Raw genomic sequence first — 25,283 nt, forward strand, 5'->3', positions numbered from 1 at the left:
TGGGTAAGAAGGGAGGCTGGTGAGGTACCAGTTTCTTAGCGATGTGTTCGGGTAAGAAGAAAAGGTAAATAGCACACTGACCCAACCTGTTAGAGGGTGGAAAGGTGCTTTCGCAGGCATACGCCCCCCCGGATGCCAGTCCTACATGTCGCCACGCAGGACGTGGGCTGACACCGGGTTTACGCGAAGGTTGTTAACCCTTGCGAAGGTGTTTGGGCATAGCCCAACCCGCAGCTCTACAGATGTCTGCTAGAGAGGCGCTTCTGCCAGTGTCCAGGAGGTGGCTAAACTCCGTGTGGAGTGAGCCCTCACTGCCAATGGGCATGGGAGATTCTGAGATCGGAATGCCGTCGTAACGGCGTCCACGACCCAGTGCGCCAGCCTCTGTTTGGAGACAGCCTTCCCCTTCTGCTGTCCTCCAACAGACACGGAGCTGGTCAGAGCTTCAGAGCTCTGCGTGCGGTCCAGTACGTACTGGACACAACACTAATCGGGTTGGGTCTTCCTCCCCTATGGGGAGCGCCTGCAAGTTCACCACTTGGCCCCGGAGGGAGTAGTGGGAACTTCTTGGGCACGCATCCGGGCCTGGGTCTCAAGATAACGTGAGAGTTTCCAGGGCCGAGTTTAAGGCAATCCAGGGACACGGAGGATGCTCGGTGGTCCCCTACCCTCTTGAAGGAAGTGAGCGCCGTCAGGAGGGCCGTCTTACTCTATGAGGAAGATCGGAACCTCCGAGGGGCTCTTTGGGGGGCCCTGAGGCTCCCCAGGACCACTTAGGGTCCCAAGAGGGTATGGAGCGGAGATGAGGCGGATTCCGCCCTCTCGCTGCTTAGGAACCTGGTGACCAGGTCGTGTTGCCCTAGAAACTTTCCACCGACTGAGTCGTGATGAGTGGCAATAGCGACTACATACACTTTCAGTGTGGAAGGGAGATGTTAGTCTCCAGTCTCGTGAGGAGGGGAACACAATCCTGATCAAGCACCTCAGTGGGTCTTTCTCGTTGAGAAAGACACCAGGACGAGAAGAGGCACCGTCTAGAGGCGTGTAACCGCCTAGTAGATGGGGCCCTAGCCTGGGTGATGGTCTCAGCCGTATAGGGGGAGTAGCCATCTTAGGATCTTCTCGTCCCGTCTAGAGACCAGACATGGGTGTTCCAGAGGTCTGATCTGGGATGCCAGAACGTGTCCTTCCCCTGAGAGAGCAGGTCCTCTGTCAGGGGAATGGTTCAGGGGGAGTCGCTATCCAGAGCATCGGCTCTGAGGCCAAGTGCGGTTAGACCGGTGTGGTGTAACCAATAACACTTGGTGCTCCTGCTCCCTGACCTTGCACAGAGTCTGTACAAGAAGGCTCCTGGGGGGGGAAGGTGTGCTTCCGCCCATCCCGCGGCCAGCTGTGCGCAAGGATATCCGTGCCGAGGGCAGGGACTATCAAGCGGGCAAATGGTGGTGTTACGGGAGGTGAACAGGTTTTACCTGGGCCTACCCGAACAGCCTCCAAATGAGCTGGACTGCACGGGGGTGGGGTCGCCACTCTCCACGAGGCATAAACTGGCGAGAAAGCACGTCGGCTGTCTAGTTCAGTTTGCCCGGGGTGTGTGGCCTGCAGGGAACGAGTCACCTGTTGACTCCACCGGAGGAGGCGTCGAGCAAGTTGTGTTTAGCTGCTGTGTGCGAACGCCACCCTGACGATCTGTATTCGCTACAGCTATAGTGCTGTCCTCGGAACAGCACGTGTATGTCTCGCACGAGAGGCCGTAGCCTGCTCAGTGCAAGTAGCATAGCCCACAACTCTTGGCAATTGATATGCCAGCGCAGGCGGGGGTTCGTCCAACACCCCACCTGCGTGCCCGTTGCACACTACACCGCACCCCTGCAGGGAGACTTCAGTCGTCACCACGACCTGCCTCATAACCTGCTCAGAGGGACCTGAGTCCGTCGAAAAAGTCATAAAGACTAGGGGTTATGGTGCGTCGGCAGCAGGGCGGCATCACCATGCGCCTGCTGCCGGTGTGCCACGCTCTCCTCGGAACTCGACTCTGAAACCAGTGTTGGAGCGGTGTCATGTGCATCAACTCGAGGGGTATTAGCCCGCGAGGACGCCATGTGTCCCAGGAGCCTCTGAATTGTTTCAGGGGGACCGCTGTCTGCCTAAAATGTTCATTTCAGACAGTTCAACACTGGTTGGGCACAACTGCGGACAGGTGTGCCGACATGGTGACAGAGTTGAGTTCCATACCGAGAAAGAGGATGCTCTGCACTGGGGAGAGCTTGCCCCTCTCTTGGTTGACCTGGAGTCCCAATCGACCTAGGTGCCGGAGCACCAGGTCCCTTTGTGTACATAACAGATCTCGCGAGTGTGCCAAGATAGGCCAGTCGCTGAGATAGTTTAGTACCCGCTCGCCTTCCTCCTCTCAGGGAGAAAGGGCGGTCAGGGACAGACCGAAAGGGAGGACTCTGTACTGATATGCCCGCCTCTCGCACGCGAACCGTGGGAACGGCCGGTGTCGAGGAGGATCGAGACATGAAAGTAAGCGTCCTTCAGGTCGATTGCCACGAACCAATCCTGACACCTCATAGATGTCAGGACGCGCCTCTGTGTGAGCACCCTGAATGGCAGCTTGTGAAGGTGCTCTGTTCAGGGTACGCAGCCTTTGGGGGCAACCCGCCGTCTTTCTTGGGAACGATGAAGTGCGGGTGGTGACCCACTGAACATCTTGGTTTTGAGGGACGAACTCGATGCCTGTTTTGCCAGAAGGGTGGTGACCTCTACCCGAAGTACGGAGGCGTCCCTGCCTCTGACAGAGGGAGAGATGATGCCCCGAAACTTGGGTGAGTCTCTGGCGAACTGGATCGAGTAACCAAGACGGACCGCCCTCATTAGCCAGCGAGACAGTGTGGGCAGCTCTCGAGCTCCCAGGGACTGTGACAGGGTGACCAAGGGGACGGTCTGCTTCATCATTCCCACGGGGGGTGGTTCGTCGGCTGGCGGAGCTAACCATGTCGCGGGGAGTCCCCGGAGGGAAGGTTTTTGCTCCGCCTGCTTACCTGCCTGGCGGGACAACGGCACGCACTGTCGGTTTGAGAGTGGTGACGGCTGTCGTATGTGTACGACCTCACGCCGCGCCAGGGTGTGAGGTCGGTTCGCCGAGCACAGTCCAGTGGAGTGTGCGATCGGCTGCAAGTAAACCCGGGGAGAACAGAAAACTCAGTGAGTAAGTGGGCGCCAAGCCCTAACAAGGGCCCGGCTTTGGTGACGAGGCAGGAGTCGTCCCGTACCGACCGATCAGAGCCATGGCTGTGAAGGTTCGGGCCCGATGTTGTTCTCCCTGGGGTCTTCCCGTCAGTGTCCCTTCTCGCGAGGAGGTTGCTGACGGGGTGTAGGTTTCCCCCTCGACCTCTGCTTCCGGGGTGCCGCCTGTGGGGGCACAGGAACCGGAGCCGATGCCGAAAGGGTCCTGGGTTGCAGGGAAGCAGACGTCACGTGAGATCTCGGAGGCCTGTAGGCGGCCGAGTCGCGGCGTGAAAAAAATGTGGTTAATTGCCACTGTCTGCTTCGCCGTCAAAAAACTGCTGAGCGCAGTCCTCGACGGTGTTACCAACAACCCACCCTGCGAGATGAGTGCATCAAGAAAGCGGACTTCCTTGCTGTCACTCTTCTGCACAAGGTATAGCCGGGGGTGTCTCTCCTGGACCACTACCGTGGACATCGTCCGACCCAGGGCCCGTGCCGCCGCCTTAGTCGCCCGTAGAGCGCTGTCAGCGGTGGCACGGAGATCCTGCATTATACCCGGGTCGGCCTTACCCTCGTGGAGCCCTCTCAACGCCCTGGCCTGGCGGACCTGCAGGATGGCCAAGGCATAGAGAGAGGAGGCAGCCTGGCCCGCAACATCGCAAGCTTTCGACACCAGTGATGCCGAAGTCTTACGTGCTTTGGACGGTAGGAGTGGTCGATCCCCCCCCAGGTGGTAGCCGTCCGCGGCACAGGTGCACCGCAGGCGGACGTTCCACCCGGGGGATCTCGACGCAGTCCTTGGCTGCCTCACCATCGAGGGAAGTAAGGGAGCCGGAGCTGGTTTCACTGGAACGGTCCGTGAGTGGAGCGTTCCAAGTTTTACACAGCTCCTCATGCACCTCCGGGAAAAACATGGCACCCGGGGTGGGCGCGGTTTGCACCGCGCACCGACCTCGGGAACCACGTATCCCCGGGTTAGCACGGATGACATCACTTCTGCTTCCTCCTGAACTCGACCGCTGGGGGTGGAGTTTGGATTCGGCAGAGTCGGATGCCAGTCTCCCTCCGATGCTGCGAGCGACATCTCATCTACGTCACACATCGTTTCCGAGTGTGTGCGTGAGGATCCGGACGGTATGCCACCGCCGGTTGGGGAACGTTCAGAAGAGCGAATCGGGGTGCGATCGGCCCGTGAGCACTTGGCTGGCGGGTTTACGTTCGCAGAGTTCCCCGTATCACTAACGCTGCTAACGTGGGTGGTCATCGGGGCCGTAGCCACAGATGTCACAGCCCGGGTAGCAGACGAAATGGTGGCTGGTTCCCGTAGGAAGACAGCCACCCGTGACCGCAACTTCTGAATGACAATCTGCCCGCAGTGCAGGCAGATGTGTCAACGAACGCTGCTTCAGTGTGCTGGACGCCCAGACACCTAATGCAGCGATCGTGTCCATCCCCCTCCTCGATGAGGGTGCCGCACCCAAGAGAACAGCGGGACATGCCGCGCTGGAGAATGCTCAGTCAGTCCTGAAAAGGACTTTTAGAAAAAATCTCTAACACCTCCGGAACCGCCGAGACGCCCAGGGGAAGGTCGCTGCAGGAAGGGACGATCCGCTGTAACACGTCGTAGCACCAGCGTGTAGTTGTAGAGGATTGAATCCTGAGTTGTACTCATGAGCGATGGCTCTGAAGAACAAAAGGTAAGTGAATGCTGCACGCCGGCCTCCTTTTATACCGGATTTCCGGGGGCGGAGCCCGGCATGCAAATTGCATTCGCCAAATTTCATTGGCCTTTTCTATAGTAGTCAGAGTTGATTGGTTCTCAAGGGCGAACCCCATCTGTCGTTCTCGACACAACGTCGAGAGACCGACAGAAAGGGAACTGCTTTTACATGGATGCATTTCACAGAATAGTTAACCTAAAAATAAACATTTTGTCATTGTTAGTCAAACCTCTAGTGGTGGAAAACCTGAATAGGATTGTGTGGAACACATGAGTAGATATTTTGAGAAATATCTTAGTGGTTTTGCGTCCATACAATGGTGGCCAGTTGTTTGGTAACCAACGTTCTCATATTTTAAGAATATATATATTTTTGTGTTCTGCAGAAGAAAGAAAGTCATTCAGATTTGGAATGACAGACACGAAGATTCTTTAAAATACCAAGTAAATAATTAAAGGTTTTAACTCATAGCGAAACTATATAAGATGTGACAACATGTGAAAACGTTAAGCAGAAACCAAGAGCATCCAAGCACAGAAATACTCTCTAGTTTATCGCTTGGCAGCTTTGAACTCAAAACTTCAAAAGCGAGAAGATAAAAAACAAACACGCATTTGTTTTACTTAATGCAAGACGTTTTCAAAAGCCAACTTTCTACAACGCTACAGAGATAATTAACGTGACAAAGCTCTGCCAATTTTTTGCACAAGTGACCCTTATGTAGGCAACTAAAACTCAGAGAATCTGGCAATGTTGCTCGTGTTGCTTGTGAAGCGACTTGAGCGACTGAATCTCTGATGGACAGCAGCTTAATGACAGCGAACAAATGCTCTCAGTCTTCACTTGTTAAAATGAGGTTAATTAAAGGTTCTTTTGTCAGGGATCAGCTGGTGATTAAACATCTTTTACTGGGCAGGATTTACTTGGTAATCGCAGATACACATGGCAGGTGGAGCTCTTCCGCTCTTTACAAGAGCTCAACAGTAACAATTTTTTTTCTGCTCGCCCGATTAGGCCAGAAGTTGAAAAGATAGTTCACCAGAAAATAAAAATTCTGTTATCATCTACTCACGCTCTTGTCATTTCAAACCTGTATAACTTACTTTCCCCCAAAAAACTAAAGAAAATATTTTGAAGAATGTTGGTACAATAGGGGTACCCATGACAAGAGGGTAAGTAAATATATGTTTTTAAATATATATATTTTATTTTATATTACATCCATTTAATACTCTGTAACTCTAGTCACAGCAATTTTTCTAGTTCAATAATAAGACTATCAAAAGTCTTCCATTGATTTCTCATCTATGTTAGCCAGGTAGATAAAAATTCCCATTGTTGAGCCATTAATTACCTTCGGTTATTTGAAAGAGAAACACTTTCATTTCCTATTGTTCATGTACTACAATTGAATAGCATGGTATATCTTTAATGCATTTTGGTTTAATTAAATATCAGTAGATAATTTGGTCTGGGAGTGTCATTATGCCCTTGAAACAGGGGACATGTTCGATGGAGTGTTTTTCCACTCGTGCTCATTTTCCTAATGTACAGGCTTACATATAAGTGCATCTCAACCTTGATAAAAATGAATATGAAAATGAAGGATTGAGGATTGAGTCAGGACTAAGTGTAATTGGCCAATGGATCTCCCTTGATGCAAACAGCCTCAAAAGACAGTGGCCGCAGGGCGGAGGACGAGAGAGTGCTAAGAGCTGAGAGTTTTTCTGCACGTTTGTAGAATCTGCTTCATAAAGAACCCTCCATCTGAGAATGCAGAGAACAATTGGAAATGTAATTAAGAACTGCCTGTAGCTTTAACCGGTCGGCTCGTGCAGAAACAAACAGGCGAGAAAAAAGAAACTTCCATATACTGAAAACTGTGTGATCAATAGCCTACTGTTTAGAAAGCATCAAGGGAGGAATGAGTTTAGTAACTTCACTCGGAGCCTCGCAATTCTTTTGAAGCTCTCGTCGTATGGTCCTGGTTTTCAAAGCGATCCCTGTTGTCATTAAGCTTCTATTAAAACTGCGTCAGAAGAGTATACTGCTTCAATTTTCACTCCGAGTCAGACGTATAAATTTTAGGTACAATTTTAGGAGTTTCCGATCCGAGGTGTTGGCGAGGAGTAAGGTTAATCAAAACATCAATCAGCTGTAATTGCCCAGCGTTGCCTCATGGACACAGTTTCAAGGAGATAATAACTATTGTCTTGTAGCTGCATGGGAGCGAAATTCATCTCTGAGCTGTTGTAAATGGATGGATTTTCAACACAAACACCTCAAAAGCAGGAAATCCTACAGAGCAGGTGATTGTGCAATTACTGCGCAAATGCAGCTCGGCCCCTGCAGAGCCGTTTGCTGAAATGACGCCGCTGATCTCACAGCGTTATTGCTATTTGTTGGTTGCATTTTTAGGCTTTATTCCGAATTTTGCTGTGTGGGTCTGCGATGGTGGCCACGATGAAACTATCACAATGTTTGCGTGAGCACACACCCAGAAGAGTTAATTATACGACGTGTAATTTTGGTGCATTAATAAGCAATACTCCCACACAAAACCTATTTTGTTCAAGTATTTACGACGGTGTCCGTAATGGAGCTCATAAAGAGAAGCATCTACACTGCCAGCAGCTCAGGAGTAACCTCTAAACCCCATTTCACGTCGCAGCATATAAATATTCATTAACAAAGTGGGGAAACCAGATGTTTCTTCCAATTAATCTGTGCAGAAATCTGCCATTTGCCAATAAATTGTTCCTGTATAATTAATGACTCTTCGAGCATGGTGACAACAACAAAAACAATTCCTCATTTAATGCTGAGATTTATATTCATAAACTTGGCAAAAGCAGACAGTTAATCAGCTTCAGGAAAAAATGCCCAGAAGAAAGTTGTACTGCTGAGTGGTTTCTCCTTCATATCTCTGGAGACATAATGAAGCTGATATGTTTTCATATAAAAAAAATCTCACATTTTTAGACAACCTGTTCTCAGAATAATTATGAGGTCATCTTATGAGGTCAATTATGAGGTCTAAAGTTTGATTGCATCATTGGGAAAATATTTTTCGCGGGTGACAAATGTGAAAAAAAAAAAAGTTGTCTTCATAAACTCAGGCTTCCGGCAGAAACAAACAAGTTCTCACTTGTGATTTCTCTTTCGTGTTTTCATAAGTAAACTTTTTGCCACAGCCTGCCACCCTCTCTGCAGAGAAATCCAATCTAGATAAGTCAAGTTGTCAAGAGATTTCTACATCAAAGCTGCTGCTCCTCCCTGCTTCTCTCTGCCCATGTTAACAGGCTACACACAAGCTGGCGGTGGGATAAGACCACCACTTCAAACAGCAGACAGGTCTGAGCAAAGATCATTATCTGGGCAAGTTGAAAACGCTGTGGTCAGGAGAATTCTCATGGGGACTTACCATCAGGAGGCACAGTTTCGGAGAAATGAACCGGTTTATCTGCAAAGAAAAAGAGAGAGAGGACCATTAGTTAAAAGAAGACTTCAGGATGTTTCAGGTGGTCATGCATTCGTTTTGAATGAGTGGGTGGACAGTGACTAGATGACTTTATCTCAGAGATGTTCTAACTCAAACAGAATGGATAAGACAGATCAGATAGAATGTAAGATTAAAGGAACATCAGGGTTAAATACAACTTGAGCTCAATCGACACCCTCTGCGAGATGATGTGCTGTCAATTACACGCAGAAAATACAGAAGAATACACCTACGTTTGCAGTTCTGCACTTGCAGTTGGAGTCTATAGGATGATAGTGGTGCTTTACATACAGTATACATTACATTTATGCATTCGGGCAGATGCTTTTATCTAAAGTGCATTCAATCTATAAATGTTTCATCGGTGTATGTTTCAAAGGGATCAAATCGATTGTCTTTGCGTTGCTTTGCGTATGAGTTACAGGTACAGAGTTTGAATACATGTAAAAAATGATTTGAAATCCAACACATCATATATGTTAAAGAAAGTGTTCAAGATTGAAATTCTGTCATTAGTAACTAGGGATCCACCTAATGTTTGGCCACCGAATATGTGAAATGGAAAAAATAGATTTTACCGAACATGACTCGAGAAATGATAAAGCAGCAACCAGCTAAGAGAGAGAGACTTGTGGGTTTTATTAATGCCGCAAACATGTTGCCACTGTGTTTGTGTGTGTGTCTGTGTGAAGCATTTTAAAGTATCAGAGAAAGACACAGCACAGGACAGCACGGAAGTAAATTTCCGAATTAAAGCGTCTTTCGGTAACTTTACTTTCCTTGTAGTAAACAACTTGTCAATGTTCTGTGCATTGCGGCCACGAGTGCACCTTCTGAGAGAACATCCAGCATTTGTGGGCGGAGTTTGGAGGAGAGACGTGAACTGATAAGGTTGTCTGTCAGCATCAGTCAGAATCGCTTGAATTGGATGTTTTTTTTTCTTAAAATCATTTTTCAATGTAGCCTATAATAATCCAACAGTTTTCGTTTATTCATATTTTTAGTTTGTAGGCCTAATGCGGAATGACACTTTTTAATGAGCTGTTTAGTTGCAGGGGTACAGAGTAACTAAAATAACATTCTCTTAGCAGTCACTTATAGGCCTAGTTAAGATAGGCTATTCATGAAGGGAGAAGGCTCAATTTTTTGTTTTAATTTACTTTGTTTTGCTCAATTTTATATTAGGCTGTATTGTATTTTATCGAAAAGCAAGACAAATTATAAAAAGAACATTTTGACTATTCAGTTTGTGCAATAGTGAAAAAAATGGCTTAATAAATAGAAGAAATGCAAAAAAGCATGTTCGGTATAATTCGGCAAAGTGTTTCACATTATATTCGGCTTCGGCCAAGAATTTTCGTTTCGGTGCGTTCTTATTATTTACACGCCCTTTCGTCATTTCAAACCTGTATGACTTTCTAAAGCAGAACACAAAAGATGATATTCAAAAAAATGTTGGTAACAGAAAACTGTTGGTCCACATTGACTTGCATTGGTTTTGTCTCCATACAATAGAAGTCGATGGGGACCAACAGTTTTTGATTGCCAACATTCTTCAAAACATCTTGTTTTGTGTTTTGCAGAGGGTTTAAAATGACAACAGGGTGAGTAAATGCAACATGATGACAGAACAGTGATAAGATTTGCTTATCGAATGCTATCTACGCAAAAAGTTCAACTCATTTGGATAACGTGTTTTTCAGTTGCCACTGCACATTAATGTAAAAGAAATGAGCACAGTAATACATAGAAATGGGGTATATGCATAATAAAAACGATGAAAAGAAAAAAATTCTGTGGTAATTAACAGCACATCACCAATTCTGCTGACAGACTTTAAGTCACACTCAACCCAGAATACATCTTTAAATCTAATTACCTATAAGCAGAATTATATATTAAAATCTCACACAGTGACCAGGGATCATTGAATAACTTTAATGAGGGGAGTGGGTTTTTTTGTTTGACCTACTGATACTTTAATTATAAACCAAAAGTGTAAATAAGGCAACAGTGCTGGGCAGAAACTCATTAAAATCAGATCTGACTGAAAGCAAGACTTGTCAGGAAAGTTGGAGGCGACCCCACGCATTTCAACTTTCCTACGAGCCGAAGTCAATTCGAAAACACTGAACTCATGCTGCCTTATTACTCTTGACAGAACTGGTGTTTCAACAACACATGCGTGAAGCCATCTAGCTAAAGCGCAGCCACAACACCCTGCTTCCGCGGGTGGGAATAACCGACGCCACAAAACTATCACATCAATTGCCCAGCCAGCCGGCGTTTGCACTCACCGACAACACAAAGAGACACACACACACACTCGTGAGGCCGGAGCTGGAAATCTCTTCACCAGCACCCCCAACTGCCAGGATAGAGTTTAATTTTAGGATCACTTCAAATTGCTTGTCAACAACAGAGCTCGAGGAATATTGGAGAGCAGGGAGCGCAGAGAGAGGTAGAGCGATGGGAGAGAGACAGAAAAACGGAAAAGGAAAGAGAAAATGAGTTGGGAATAGATGGGGAACGGCTTGCTGTGCTTCTCTCCCTGAATAATGGAGTGTCTGTTGAACTGGTGTGAGAGTCAATCATGACAGTTACAGTGTTTCATCCTGAGGGAAACATCACCATAGCTGAGGGTGGATAACACACACGTACAGATGTGTATCATAGAAAGACAAAACACATACTGCTCACACTGTAATGTAGAACACTGGGGTTTCCACAAAAACAGCTCGACTTTCTGAAATGCCCGGTGGCACAAGAGGACACAACGGAGTGATGCACAGGTCATACAGAGACAACAGTTTCACATGAGAAATTCAAGATGGGTTCACCTAAAGCACATTTGTATTCTTTTTTTCTGAATTCCCCACAAAACATTTTGTCATGACTCATGAATACCAGATCAAGTATTTTAGTTTGATCACTAACATGATCACCCAGCTGTAAAATTAAGTGGCGATCAATCGCTATGCTACTTTCATGTAATGTATTTTGTTAAATTTCAAAATCATATTTTCAAAATCATATTTCTCAGATGACATCCAGACCCAACAAAAACGTTACATAGATCAATAACATCAATAAGTATCCAAATAAATTTGTTAAACTTTTTGCGTTTTGCATTTGAATGCTGATGTGTATGAATGTGAATGATGGCAGTTGAATGGCCATAGACCTGAGTGGCTCTGCCTTCGTGTGGTCTCTCTTCTCTATCTCAGCTAAATGAAGACAATAATGACTAACCTTTGGTCTGTAACACTACACACGCTTTCAAACACTACGATGCACCTCTCCACGTTAATAGTACTTCTTTCATTCCTCCTGTTTTTCCTCTACGTTGAGATATGGGGATGGAGAGCCCTAACCGAGTTTATATTTAAATCTAATGGAATCTGTCTGGATTAAATCGATTTTGCGACAAGGCTGGTTTATAAATGAACCTCATGTTCGGACTCCTTTATTGAGGGATGGAGAGGGCACATTTTCAGAAATTTCACGAAGGGCCCTTTTAGGTCTTTTGATAAAGATCTAATGTAGAAGCACGACGGCTCCCTTTAAGGGAGGGCACAGGTAGGATTATGAGAAATGAGGTTGGTAATGGTTTACAGAGTGTGCACAGGGCTGAATGCTCTCTCTTATTCTCATACGCTCATTTTGTTTTCTTCTTTCCAGGGGGTTTTCATGAGACATATCTAAACAGATATAGCTGGTTTTGCAGAGGAGGAAGTTACGTCCATGCCATACTATTTTTTTATGTACTCAGCAGCAATGTGCTTAACACAGCGAGCCACCAAGATGTGATCCGATAAAGTGATAAACAATAAAAGCTTTTGTATGTAAATCTGTGTTGTTGTCACAACAAGCAACAGGATATTTTGTTGATTGCTTTGTTTATGCTACATTCAGAGCCATTTAGAAAGAGAGTTGCGCCAACGGAAGTTCAACATTTTTGGAGCCTTCAGATAGTACCAGGAAGTTACGTTTTCTCTTTAAATGCTTTATTTTGTTCATTTTTTATTAATTTAATGACGTCTTTAAGTGGGTTAAAAGTTTACCTCAGTTGTTCAGTTTAACCGTTCTCAGTTTGTTCTATTGTCCTGTTGACTCCAATGAAAAGCAATGGCGGTTCATGGAGGCTCTCAATAGTTCCCAGAAGTTACGCATGGAGCTGCGACTAAACAGACCAACTGAGGTGAACTTTTAACCCATTTAAAGACGAAAGCCATTTAATTAATAAAAAATGAAAGAAATAAAGCATTTAAAGAGAAAACATAACTTCCTGGAACTATCTGAAGGCTCCATGAATCACGTTACGCTCCAGCGTTTTGGACTTCCGTTGGCAGAACTCTCTCAATGGCTCTGGCTACATTATAGTAGAAGCCCCGCCCACGTAAAATCTCATTGGTACAAAATCCAGTACCGTTTAGCCTCAATAACGCAAATGTCAAACACCAAATACATAGCAATATTTCAAATAGGTTCTCGGATGTGATTGTTTCAATTCATTCTGCCTATTTTACAAAATATTAATAGTTTTGCTACTGGAGTCATTTGTATTACTTCAACAATGAATGTATTTGCTTTTTTCTGTCATCATTTACTCACCCTCTTGTCATTACAGACTTTTATCACTTTCTTTCTTCCGCCAAACATAAAAAGAAGACATTTTGTAGAAAGTTGGTAACCGAACACCACTGGAACCCATTCACTTCTAATGTATGGACACAAAACCAATGTAAGTGAATGGGGTCCAGTTGTGTTTTGCGGAAGAAAGAAAGTCATAAAGGTTTGAAATGACAAGAGGATGAGTAAAAATGACAAAAAAAAAATTCTGGGTGAACTATCAATTTATGTACCATATAAGATCATTACAAAAACTCAAAATTTTTGAGATTTTTCCTTTTTGGATGAACACTTACTTTAAATACATAGTGTTGAAAAGAATACATCAAATTGGAATTACAGGTGAAGAAAACGGTTGATCTAACTGTGGTAAAAGGATGAAAAGGATGAAACAGGTAATACATCTAAAGAAGGGAAAGAGCGTTACCCGCTGCTCTGTGTCATCAAAACGCATTGTGACACCCTCACACATTTCCTCTTCAATCTCCCCTTTGTACGCATAGTGGCAAATCTATCTGGCAACGCACGGGCTGGCGGGGCACCGTAAGACACCAAAGCGTTTGCAGATTCACTCAAGCAGATACTGTAAGCACTGACGCTAATGCCAAGCTTTCACACCCAAAGGCATTTAATCTGCCCCCTTCATCCCAGTGTGCAGTCTAAATACCACTACTTCAGGGATGACAGAATGCCACCGGCCCGTGTTTTTTTACACACGATGGCTAAAGCACTTTATTCGATGAGAACAGTTTATCTGTGTCATCCTTAATCATTTCACTGTCAGGCAGGGGATCGAAGCCTGCGCATTAGGGATTAGTTTTTGATTGCCATCGATCCTTATTGAACCATCCATCCGTCAAAATGTCTCTCTCTACCTCCATGCCCATCACTGGGAAAAAAACTCCAGGCTAGTACAATGGCCCCAAATTTTATTTGAGAAATTTTACTCAGAATTAAAATTCTGTCGTCATTTATTGACCCTCATGTCATGCCTACAGTATTTGAAACTCAAAGAAGATATTCGGAAATGTCTCAATATATATCATTTATATTTGTTTTTTACTTATATGACATCATCTGAAATTTGTCAGTGTGCAAAAGATGACAAAAATGTTTGCACAGCGCCTTTAAGCCACACTTAAACTGTATGAATGTTATTATAATATCTAACCAAAAGGCAGTAATAAAAAAATATAAATCACATTTAATATATAATATATTAAAATCATATTAATAAAAATCATATTTTTAGAATTTGTATTAAAAAATAATATGACAAGTGTTTACGACTTCTTAGTTTTCAAATATTAGTGGAACTTGTCAAGTTATTATGTTTAATTGTGGTAAAGGTTAAGCGTCATTTGTTTTCCGATGCAGATCTAAGGCGATGACATTCAAACATATTAAAATGTGTCCAAATACTCATTTGGGGCCGCTGTACATTAAATATCCATGCATATGAGAGCACCGCTGAACTTTTCTACAGGGTATGACCTTATTAAAAACCTTCAAAAAGTCTACAGGGAATATTTAACTATACATGTGCATATTTAAATAAACACATAGACATATATATATATACATACACTGCATGTCATGTTTCATTAACTGTGACCTACAGTTGTTGAGGAAGAGCAGGACAGCGAAGCCGAGCGTTGAAGTGGCCAGCAGTATCAGACAGATGTTGCAAGGTATCATGAAGTACCGTACGACCAGCGATACTTTGTGCTGGTACATGCGGTCCCGCTCCGGGGGCGGCGTGGGGTACTGACAACTGGTCATACTCCACTCCGCGTTTTCCCTGAAGAACGCCAAGTCGGCAGTTGTTCTGAACAGACTCTGAGAAGAAGGGAGGTGAAGACCAAAGAAATCCGGAAACGCTTTTGAAATGTTAGCTTAAACTCCAGTGGCGCTTTTCGACAGATTTATAGCAGTTCCTTTCAGAAAAATGTAGGCAAATGCTTTCACCAGTCTCCAAGCAACGCATTTTGTTCCCAAATTACATCCACCACGGGAGGCTGCGTCCCGTCCCTAATGTCCACAACCTTTCCGCAAACCCTCCATTACTTTCCAAAACACAGGGGTGTATGGTCATGAAAGGTTAGCGCGTGAGTTCGCTTGAGTGTGTCTGAAAAAAGCTCTGCTGGACTCCGGCCTGGATTGGCAACACACAGAAATGAATAACAATTCCGCTGCACTTTGTACTTTAAATCCAAACAAAACGCAGAACTTTGTGAATTAGTAATGAACTGGCTCTTGAATCGTCTTAAATGGTCCTTCTATTTATTACGGCACACTGACTCCCCCTCTGTGGCTTCAGATGCGCTGCCACCTGTCTGTGCGCGCCATCCACAAGATGATGCCAGGCTGGTCTCCGGGTGGCATGTGTCAGGTTCGACTGCGGGTGTGGCTGAGCATCATGCTAGCAGTCTGCCCAGGGAAACGCTTTGTTGCTCACAGGCGGCAATTAGAGTCATTAACCTTTCATCTCCAAACACACACCAAAGAATCTTACAAATTGTACCACACACACAGCCGTGGCAGAACTGCAACACTATGGCTCGTCTTCAGTCGTAAAGTTGAGATTTAAAACTTTTCTAACCCCTGACCCCTGGCTGGACCTCCTGAAAGAATGAATAATTATCCCACCGAGAGTCTGCAGCTGTCTTGGATCAGTTCGACCATATGCCCAAGAGAGCAACCCCCTCCACGTGGTCCCTTCAAAACACAACTCCTTTCTGGTAACGAGCCACAATTTTTTTATCAGTGGAAGGTGCTACAGACGACACACGCTGTGGAAAGTTATAGGTGTCGAGTGAGTAGTCCCATCCCTTAGAACATATGTCGGGAAGGCGCGTTCCTCTGTTCGGGCATCCGGAAACGAGATACGGAGAACAGCTGAGATTGCGAGTGAACGTGCAAAACAAACTGGTTTAGACAGCCTAGTATTTCCACGTCCTTTTAGTAGCCAACTGAAAAACAGCTCAGTGCACTTAGTTAAATTGCTTGTCTCTCTGAAAAAGTACCGGTTTCATTTTGATTAATTTGCAGTCAGAAGCTATCCAGAGCCCTCTCCGCTGCACTTTGTCAAGCATCCATTCCGTTCCTCCGCTCTTCTCCTGGTGTCTCTCCTTGTGTCCTGGATTCAGACTGGCTCCAGCTGATCCTCAGAGGAAGTGTTCAGTGCCAGCCAAAACATACACACTGATCTGCGCTATTCATGTCAGAAATCCCCCAGGCAGCAGGTACTCTGTCAGCGCGAGCCTGCGTTCAGCGAGCGCTTCTCAGCCGGTGAGAGAGAGAAAGAGAGAGAGCAGTGACCAGGGAGCGGCGCTCGGAAATGAGTGGAGAGTGAGAAAGAAAAGCAGAAAAAGAGAACCCAAACTGGCTAATGACACTCGGTCCACCTCTCTGTTACGATAAATAATAAACAGCGAGCGTTTACCACATCCTCACGGCACGGACGCTCGTGCCTCCCTCTCTCTGCCTCGAATGAAGGGGAAGATAGTGAGAGGGGGTGTGGATGAGGGGCTGTCTCTAACAAAGGGTTGGGAGGGGTCGGAGGGGGAGGCGGCGAAGGAGGGAGGGGGAAATTAAAAGCTTTTGGGAATACTTGGGAGTGCTTGAAAGGGGGGAAGCCAGATTGACAGGGGAGACACAAAAGGGCAATTGGACCAAAAACATGTCAAGCCTTCCGAGGACAGTGTAACCAACAATCTACTACAATTGTGCTTAATCGTAACCGAGGACTTTGAAAAAAAGAAAAGAGGAACAAATTCTGAAAAAGAGGAATTGTACTTTGTTATTTATTTATTTGGGGTTTTGTTGAATTTTTGTGAGCGATTAAGGAAAAACAATCAATTTACAATGCAAATGTAGAACGGGAAAAAAGCACGCAATGAAAATCAACAGGCAGGCAAAACGTCTCCGAATTTAAAATATATTAAGTGATTCATCTTCTCGTGACACCGTGCCATGTTTTTATTCATCTGTCACATCGTGAAAAATAAAAGCGAGGATGAGCGAATATGAATATTCAGGAGAACAAACTGGCAAGGGATCAGTGGCAAATGTGTTTTTAAGCCATAGCATTATTTTAGTAGGTTTCCCGTCTACAAATGTTTATTTTATGTTCTAAATCACATTATGAGGTCAACAGCACAGAGAGCTAATGCTGCTTTCATACACCCCCCCCCTTCAACACTGACTGGCGTATACACAATAGATCTTTACAAGGAAACCAGTACATACAATCAATTATGTATATGCTCTGACTTAACCCACATCTCTCTGGATATCCTGTCATGCACACACACACGCGGTGTTACGCTTTGTTACGCATCGAGGGCCGTTTATCTTTTCGGACACTGCCTTTTCATTGACTTTATGGGCCCTGAGGAATCATGCATATAATGTACCAACCAGAGAGCACAGAGGTCAGCCAGGCCTCCAGCACGGGGCCCTGGGTTCACTCACCAGCTGTGGTGCTGGGCCCCCGCATAACGCCCAGGCTCCACCGGGGCCATTAATCTCCTAACAGGCTGACACGCAAACCAAGAAATACATTTAGCAAAGGCAAGCGGTCATCAAGTGACATTCAAGAGCGCTGAAGTAACCCCATCAACTAATGAAGAAATAGAAAGAGGAAATAGAAGAGGGCGCCACATCTGGAGGCTTCGACACACCCTCTGTCATGCCTCAAATAAGAGCTAATTCGACTTCAAAGCACTCGGTAATACATCTTTAATGCGCATGCTATCTCAGAAGGTTAACATCTATCTCAGTGTGCTCTCCCAGCTGGCAACTTCCATTAAGAAACAACCACAAACTCTCTGCACTCCCCGCCTCTCGCGTGGCGAAGTGCCATGATGCTCTTAATCTGCTGCTGCTTGTTTGTCTTGCCGTGTTCTTGGCATGATACACACGTGATGTATTTAGGTTGATGTCACAGTGTGGGATGGAGCTGCGTGGTATACCATTTCATTAAACAGAAACTGAAAAACATTATGGTAAAGCTCTTACACAGTTACTACACCGGACGCGGCGCTTGGACAAAATTTTAAATCATAATAGGTTCTAGGGATGCCACAGCCCTCAATTTAATATTGAACCGTTCGGTACAACCTCCACGGTTCAATACGTCTAATAGAATTGCGGTTTTCCGGTTTTGCGTTACATTTTGCTGTGCGCTTAATTGCACTGTGAACTGGCTATGTCTGTGTTTGTCTGTATGCTGAGATAGAAAAATGCATCCCCATGAGTAATATCTAATAGCGAGTGGTGGTCGGGCGGTGAAGCGAGACTCCCTGCAACACGAGAAGCAATGTGCTGTTATCAAGTATAATGCTGAATAACAGACGTGGGCTGGCTTTATTGTAAGCCCGTTGTACTAAAGTGATAATGTCCAAATTTGGGACATCAAGAATGTATTTTTACACTGCATAAGAAAGCAGCACATTCGCGTTGGTCTCGCGTGTCTTCTAGCAACACTAAACGTCCGTTTAAAGAAAGTCATGCCACTCGGCACCCTTTCGGACAGCTATTTACATCATAGCAAGAGCGCCTCCAGGCAGCTGTTTAGCGTAGCATTTCCTACAATTTATTGCAATGGCAGTAGAGCACCTTGTTAATATATGATCTTTGGCCTTTCCCTTAAAGCGCACGTTTACTTCGATTAAAGCTATCGCAAGTTTAGAATTACGTCATTTTGAATACTCTGATGCGCAAAAACCTCTTCAAGAAGCTTATTTACTGGCATGTCGATGAACAGTTAACCAAAAACTGCTCCGAGCTAACAGTGTAAATCTTTACATTTATTCAACACACCAGGTATTTGTGAAAAAGTGGATTTTTGCTTAAAGGTAATATAATAAGTCAAGTAAAATAAAGAGAATTTCAGTAAAATCGTTTTTTTTCTTCTAAAGTTTTTACTGTTCCTGTCAAATAGGCATAACACAATGAAAAAACACTTTAATGTGCTGAAGCCATCAGAACCGAACCGAGCCGAAAACTGTGGGCTAAGAACCGAGGTTCGCATTGAACCGTGGGTGAGCTGTATTGTCGCATCCCTAATGGGTTCTAATGCGTTTTATTGTCTATTGTCGCATTGCATCATGCCGCGCTGCGTCCGGTGTACAAATGGTGTTAAGATGTTTCCTTTTTCCGACATGCAAGTATTCCTAAAATATTCCCTTTGAATGTTTTCATTTCATGTTTTGTCATTTAATTCAGATTTTTATCAAATAAATTTGACTATTGGCAGATTCTCCTAACTTCTCAACTCACTACTCCACACTGAAAGAGAGAAAGAGGATGAAGATGGAAAAACCTGTGAGTGAGAATAAGCAAAAGCTGGGAGTTCCTATCTTCACGGTTGTGTCATACAGCCTACAAGAATAGAAAACAACACCACACCACCCTGCGGAGAAGCAATGAGAAAGCTGGGATTCTTCTTTCACACTGTGTGGCTGAGTGTCGATGTAAGAAGAGACATTACACATGGGAAATGACATCAGCGTAATTTAACGTGAGAACACATCTGCCTGGCTGGCCTGCTGTCTGCTGATGCTCTCCGCCTGTCTACAGTGCATCCAGGTGTGAGCTATCAGAAGAATTAAGAAGTTTGCGCAAAATCCACAGGCGTTCTTTACGTACCCGGAACACCAAACACCATATGGTGAGATTCCGGTTCTATTTTAAACTAGTACTTATCAATCCAATAGTTTCGTGTGGACAGCTCGAGTTTGAAGACTCTGGTTTCATATGGTTGTTGTCATTTCAAACAGCCCCTTGGGTTCAGATGTTCAATCAAATCATTGTCAATTTGGCAGATTCTTACTGTCTGTTGCTGTTCTGCACGCCGATCCACATCCAAACCAGTCTGGTGAGGAAACAGATGAACGATGATTTATATGTGGCATAGACAGGGTGAATCAAATTTTCTTTGTTTTGAAATAAAAAAGGACAATATTTAAAGGGATAGTTCACCCAAATACAACAATTCTGTCATAATTACTTCCGAGTTGTTCCATATCATAACTAAATGTCTTTGTTCTGATCAAAAAGATATTTGAAAGAATGCTTACAAACAAACAGTTCTTGGCCACCATTGACTACCATAGAAGGAAAAATTACATTATATATTTGTTATAAAATAAGATATTTTGAAGAATGTAGGATAGCAAACAGTTCTGGGGCACTTTTGACTACCATTCAAATTTTTCCTACTATGGCAGTAAATGGTGGCCAAGAACTGTTTGGTTACAAGCATTCGTCCAAATATCATTCTCTGTGTTCAAATAAAAAATACACTACAGGTTTTGGAACAACTCAAGAGTGAGTAAGTCATGACCGACTTTTCTTTTTTTGGGTGAATTATCCCTTTAATTATATTTACTGCTGTCCTTATCCAACCTTATGGTGAACCTTAATCAATCATTATGACTAGTCACCCTTTATGACTGTCAGTGGGTTTTGAACATATCTAATTAATAAAAATATTAAAAAGTGCTTGTAAACTTTGACAACGGCGTATTTATTCATTTAGAACGTATTTAACCATTTCATTTTGACATTAAAACAGTGACCATTAAAAAACTTTTTATTATTATTATAAAAATAAATTCATATTTTTTATAATTTTGCGTTGGAATAAAATTATTTGAAATATTTTATATGATTTAATACAAAATGTTTTATTGTACATAAATATAATTTTAACTTAGCAACTGAAGCAATAATACAGTTTAGCTCTATTTCGTAACCAAATAGCCACTTCATTTTTTCCTTATCATGTTGCAGTACCATTCACCTATTTGAATAATTCAAAAGATTTTTCAATCTGTTAGCACAGTCCAAAACCCTGTTCCACTTAGGCTTGCTCATTTGTAAAGGTCACTAGAGAGGTCTCCCTATATCTCTCTATCTAGTGTGCGTGTGCGTGTGTGTCCTTGGCACAATCCACTAAAGACCACAGCAGATAAAACACAATTACCCTAATCCTTCTTTCCTAACTCAGTCCTCAGCCTAATACCTATTAGTTGATGTGTGCTCAGCACACGGCCGTCTACCGTACATCACATATTGATTCTGGTGGAAGATAGCCACTGCCACTCAGGTTAAGTGCTTTAGGACTGATGAAAACCAGCGTCAAATAAATCCCACCTTCTCTCGTATATCTAAGAACGAGTGGAAAAATAACAGCAGAGGATCATTTCATTTGCTCCGGGGTTTATTTTTTATTCTTCTGGAGTCCTTTGTGTATGAACATTTGTCTGGGATGGTTCTCCTAAAACTCCTTCCAATTAGCCCGAATGTGACACTGTCAAGTTGCCTTCTAAATATCAAAAAGATATTAAACAGATCATATTTGCGATCCTTTTATGGAATCCCCCATACTGTATCTCCAGACAGCAACATCCTTCTCCACCCTACCAAGTAAAAATCTGCATTTGACAAAGACTTATTTTCTGAACAGCTAGATGTTCAGCCCTGGATGGAGTAAGCTCATTACCCCCCCGCTCATAATGCCTCTCACATTGGGGCGAGCTGTTGAGCGCAGGCGGGTGCGCAGCTGCCCCGGGGCTGAGAGCTGGAGGTCTGGGAACAGGCCAGCCGCTGCGCACTAATGGAGAAGAACTAACCAGCAACGGCATTCAGATCCCCTCATTCATCAGCATGCTGTTATTCTCTCTCATCATGCTAACTACAATAATGATTGCAGCATTTAATACTTGCCATGCTTCAGCTACCCACTCTGTTCTTTATTTCCCACTATGCTTTGTTAATGGTCCTTACAGGACGATTGCGCTGGGGCCACGGCGCGGTGAGGAAGGTGGGGGATCTTTAAGGGGCTGATGAGGCAAAGTGCCAACGCGGAGACAGCGCGGCCGGCAGTGAGTGACGTTTTTGCTGGAGACGTGCCCGACTTTGGTTGTGTTTGACACCGGGCTTCATGAGAGCTGGCATCCATGACGGACAGGAGCTGTGTGATTGAACTCGCAGGCAATGCAGGTGGGCAGCAGCAGCTGTGGAACTAAACTTGAGGACTAGGTTGGCATAAATAGAGTAGGTTATAGCACTCGTTCTCAACTGGATTTGCTTTAAAAATAAAAAAAAATCTGTCATTTAATCATTCTCATGTGGTTTAAAACCTCAATATGACTCTTTCTTCTGTGAAACACATCAGAAGATATTTTGAGACTGTCCATACAACGGAAGTCAATGGTGGGCAATGTTGTTTGGTTACTAACATTCTTCAAAATATCTTCTGTTGTGTTCTGTTAAAAAAAGAGAGTAAGACACGTTTGGAACGACACAAGGGTGAGTGAATGATGGAACTTTCACTTTTGTGCGAACTAGGCCTTTAAGGACTCAGAAACAACACTGGGCCCCATTGACTTCAATTGTAAGGACAAACCACTAAAACATCTCTCAAAATATTTCCTTTTGTGTTACACAGAAGAAAGAGTCATATAAACGTTCTGAATGACATGAGAATGAGTAAATGATTGTTGAGCGAACTATCCCTTTAACATTCAAACAAAGTCACCATCCTTTTCGCAGCTCTTCTATGGTTACACACACCTTCTGATCTCCTCCTGTAAACCCTGCATGAAACTACTCCAAGAGTTGTTAGCGAGATCATATTCAATTACGTCCTTCATATCTGAATTCTATTCGCTCGCTCAATGTAAGGAAAATGAAATAATCACATGCACATTTCATCTTCTGCCTCAATACAAGCTACTTCACCACCATCTGTCTAGTGCAAAATTTCATCTTGGAAACTTCTGGTGTGTGTCTACGGTCCATTTATCTGAGAATCTACACATGAGACAACACTTGTTTTCGGTTCATCCTCCAGCATCAATAACGGCGCAGATTCGCCTTACACAATTAACCTCTGCAGAATAGAGGCCAAATTCAGCCTGTTTTCCATCTACTATAAATTAACCAGAGGTGGAGAGGATGCAGCGATTGGATCATGTGGTGCGCATCGCCATTTTATAAAAACAAACAAGGGAGCACCAAATAAAAGTCACATAAGTCTACAGCATATCGACGAAAAACAGCTGCTCCATTTCTGAACGCAAGCATGTCTGCATTCTGCAATAAAGGCAAGTGCTAAGGGAGCATGAGGAGTGGCTTTCCAAACCATCTGGACATTTTTACATTTTTCTGCATAGTTTATGATTGCATATCATCACACATACACACACGCAGATCCACATACCGACACATGCAAATAATGTGCAAGCTGTTCTCCAACATTTCAGAAAGTTGGGGCTTAACAGAGAAAACACACTCAGTGGTTTATGTTTGTAGAATATTTTGCAGTCGGCTGTTGTGAATATTACCTAACAAGCTTGAGCTAAATACAAAATTCATAAATGCTCAGCTTTATAAGCATTTTTCTTGAGTATGACCATTAATGCCTCAGAAAAAAAACTATACCGTAACCGTTCATTCTTCCATAACAGTATATAGCACCATTTCCCAACACACACCGCTCCAAAATATGCATGTGCACACAAAACAAAGCGTTTTTCCTCTTATCCATTCTGACAGTGACAAGCTATTATATGCAGGGACCGTTTCATTTGCATTTACAGTAATGAACTCTTTCTCCTCAACCTTTTATTTTCTCTTTCTCTCTTACGGTTCAATCTCTGGCGTGCTAGATCGTCTTGGGTAGAAGGCAGAAGGGAATCTTAATTGGCATACAGTACATTCCCATCCGAGGAGAAAAAGGGAGCTTCAATTATTTATATTTCAAATCGAGAGCCCTGCAAACCGCCTTCCACAAAACAGCCTTTTCATCCTCTCTCACATCAATCAGACAGTTTTCAAAGAGTATCTGTCAAATGCGGAAGGAGCTTTAAGCAGCTGTGTATCTGCAATCAGGCAAGGCACTATGGGTATTACGAGGAACGCAGGATGGAGAAACCGCACAATTGTAGTCGATAAGTTCCCATTGAGTCATCCACGACACCAAGGCCTCGCACGCCCGCACAGCAGGCGCTCGCAGGGCCGCAATGACACAGGTGTTCGAGAGAGCAGGAGAAACAGGGTTGTTCCATCACCTGGAACAATCTGTCAGCATTCAGAGAGGACAGAGACCCAACTGCTCAAGAAGACAAAGATAGTTTCCTTTCGCCATGAGACTGACCATCTTCTCGGGTCACTTTAAGAATAATTTGAGAGCTAAATAGAGATAGTTATGCAAGTGCTGTAACCTTAATGGCTGAATGTTAAATGAACCCAGACTGCAATACTCATCTTGCCAACCATTTAATTCTCCATCCTGCAAAATGCAACAGGGAAACGACTATCAGGGAATGAGGTCCACCATGCTTGGCATAGCGTAAAAAAAAGACAAAACGCACACCCACACAGCTGCCTTCAAAGTGCAACGCAATGATTGGTGTGCATTTATATGCTGCAGATGCCTCATCCATTATTCACCTGCTAACCAACAATGAGAGACAACAACAGAAGTCGTGGATGAAGATTTTCTTCCAAGAATCCATTCAAGATTCTTGGGAGAGTGGCAGATAGTGAGAGGAAACAGGGACGAGAGAGATTGAATCGAGGAGAATAACAAAGTTGTGCGCCCAGCGCGGGCATGACCCCGGACTTATCCAATGCAAACATTTGCTTTGCTCGTAATCAGCAAACGAAAGCAATGCAATGCTGGAAAAAAAACTGAAGGAAAAACACTGAGGTTGTGGGGACGAAAATAAAAGACCTGCTGCAGTACGCTGGGTCATTGAGTGCACTGTCCTAAAACCTGATAGTTGCATTAATTGCATTGTGCCATTTCCTTAATTACAAAATACATTGGTGCATGATTATGCGTTAAAGTAACAGGGTTGACCAACTCCGGGTTGACATTGTTTAAAACAGGGTTGATTAGTTTACTGTAAATCTTTTTGGACGGAGAATTTAATTTCCGAATTTCCTACAAACACACATTTTCGATTAACAGGGTTGACATTTAAGATTGTCACCCATTGACAAACATACATGTACGTGCTTGAGGGACACAAAAGGGGTGACATTGTTTAAAACAGGGTTGATTAGTTTAAATCTTTTTGGAAAGAAAATTTAATTCCGATATTCACACAGACACACATTTTCGAATACCAGTTACTGCACAAAAACAGTGTGACACGGTTGACATTTAAGATCGTCAC

General features: G+C 44.1%; 1 protein-coding gene across 10 annotated transcripts in view; it reads right to left on the minus strand.

Annotated features, from left to right (window-relative positions):
• agrn (agrin) overlaps positions 1-25,283 on the minus strand; it is a 201,025-nt gene that overhangs the window by 110,626 nt on the left and 65,116 nt on the right. For 7 of the 10 annotated variants that reach the window (XM_056733757.1, XM_056733749.1, XM_056733750.1 and 4 more), the window contains exon 3: positions 8,377-8,415. In XM_056733757.1, the coding sequence (XP_056589735.1) occupies positions 8,377-8,415 (39 nt within the window). Of the gene's footprint in view, positions 1-8,376; positions 8,416-14,672; positions 16,568-25,283 lie in introns of those variants that run through there. The other 3 variants (XM_056733755.1, XM_056733753.1, XM_056733756.1) reach the window with 3 other exon arrangements.

The sequence above is a fragment of the Triplophysa dalaica genome, chromosome 20 (assembly GCF_015846415.1).
Source record: "Triplophysa dalaica isolate WHDGS20190420 chromosome 20, ASM1584641v1, whole genome shotgun sequence".
In the NCBI taxonomy this organism is placed as follows: domain Eukaryota; kingdom Metazoa; phylum Chordata; class Actinopteri; order Cypriniformes; family Nemacheilidae; genus Triplophysa; species Triplophysa dalaica.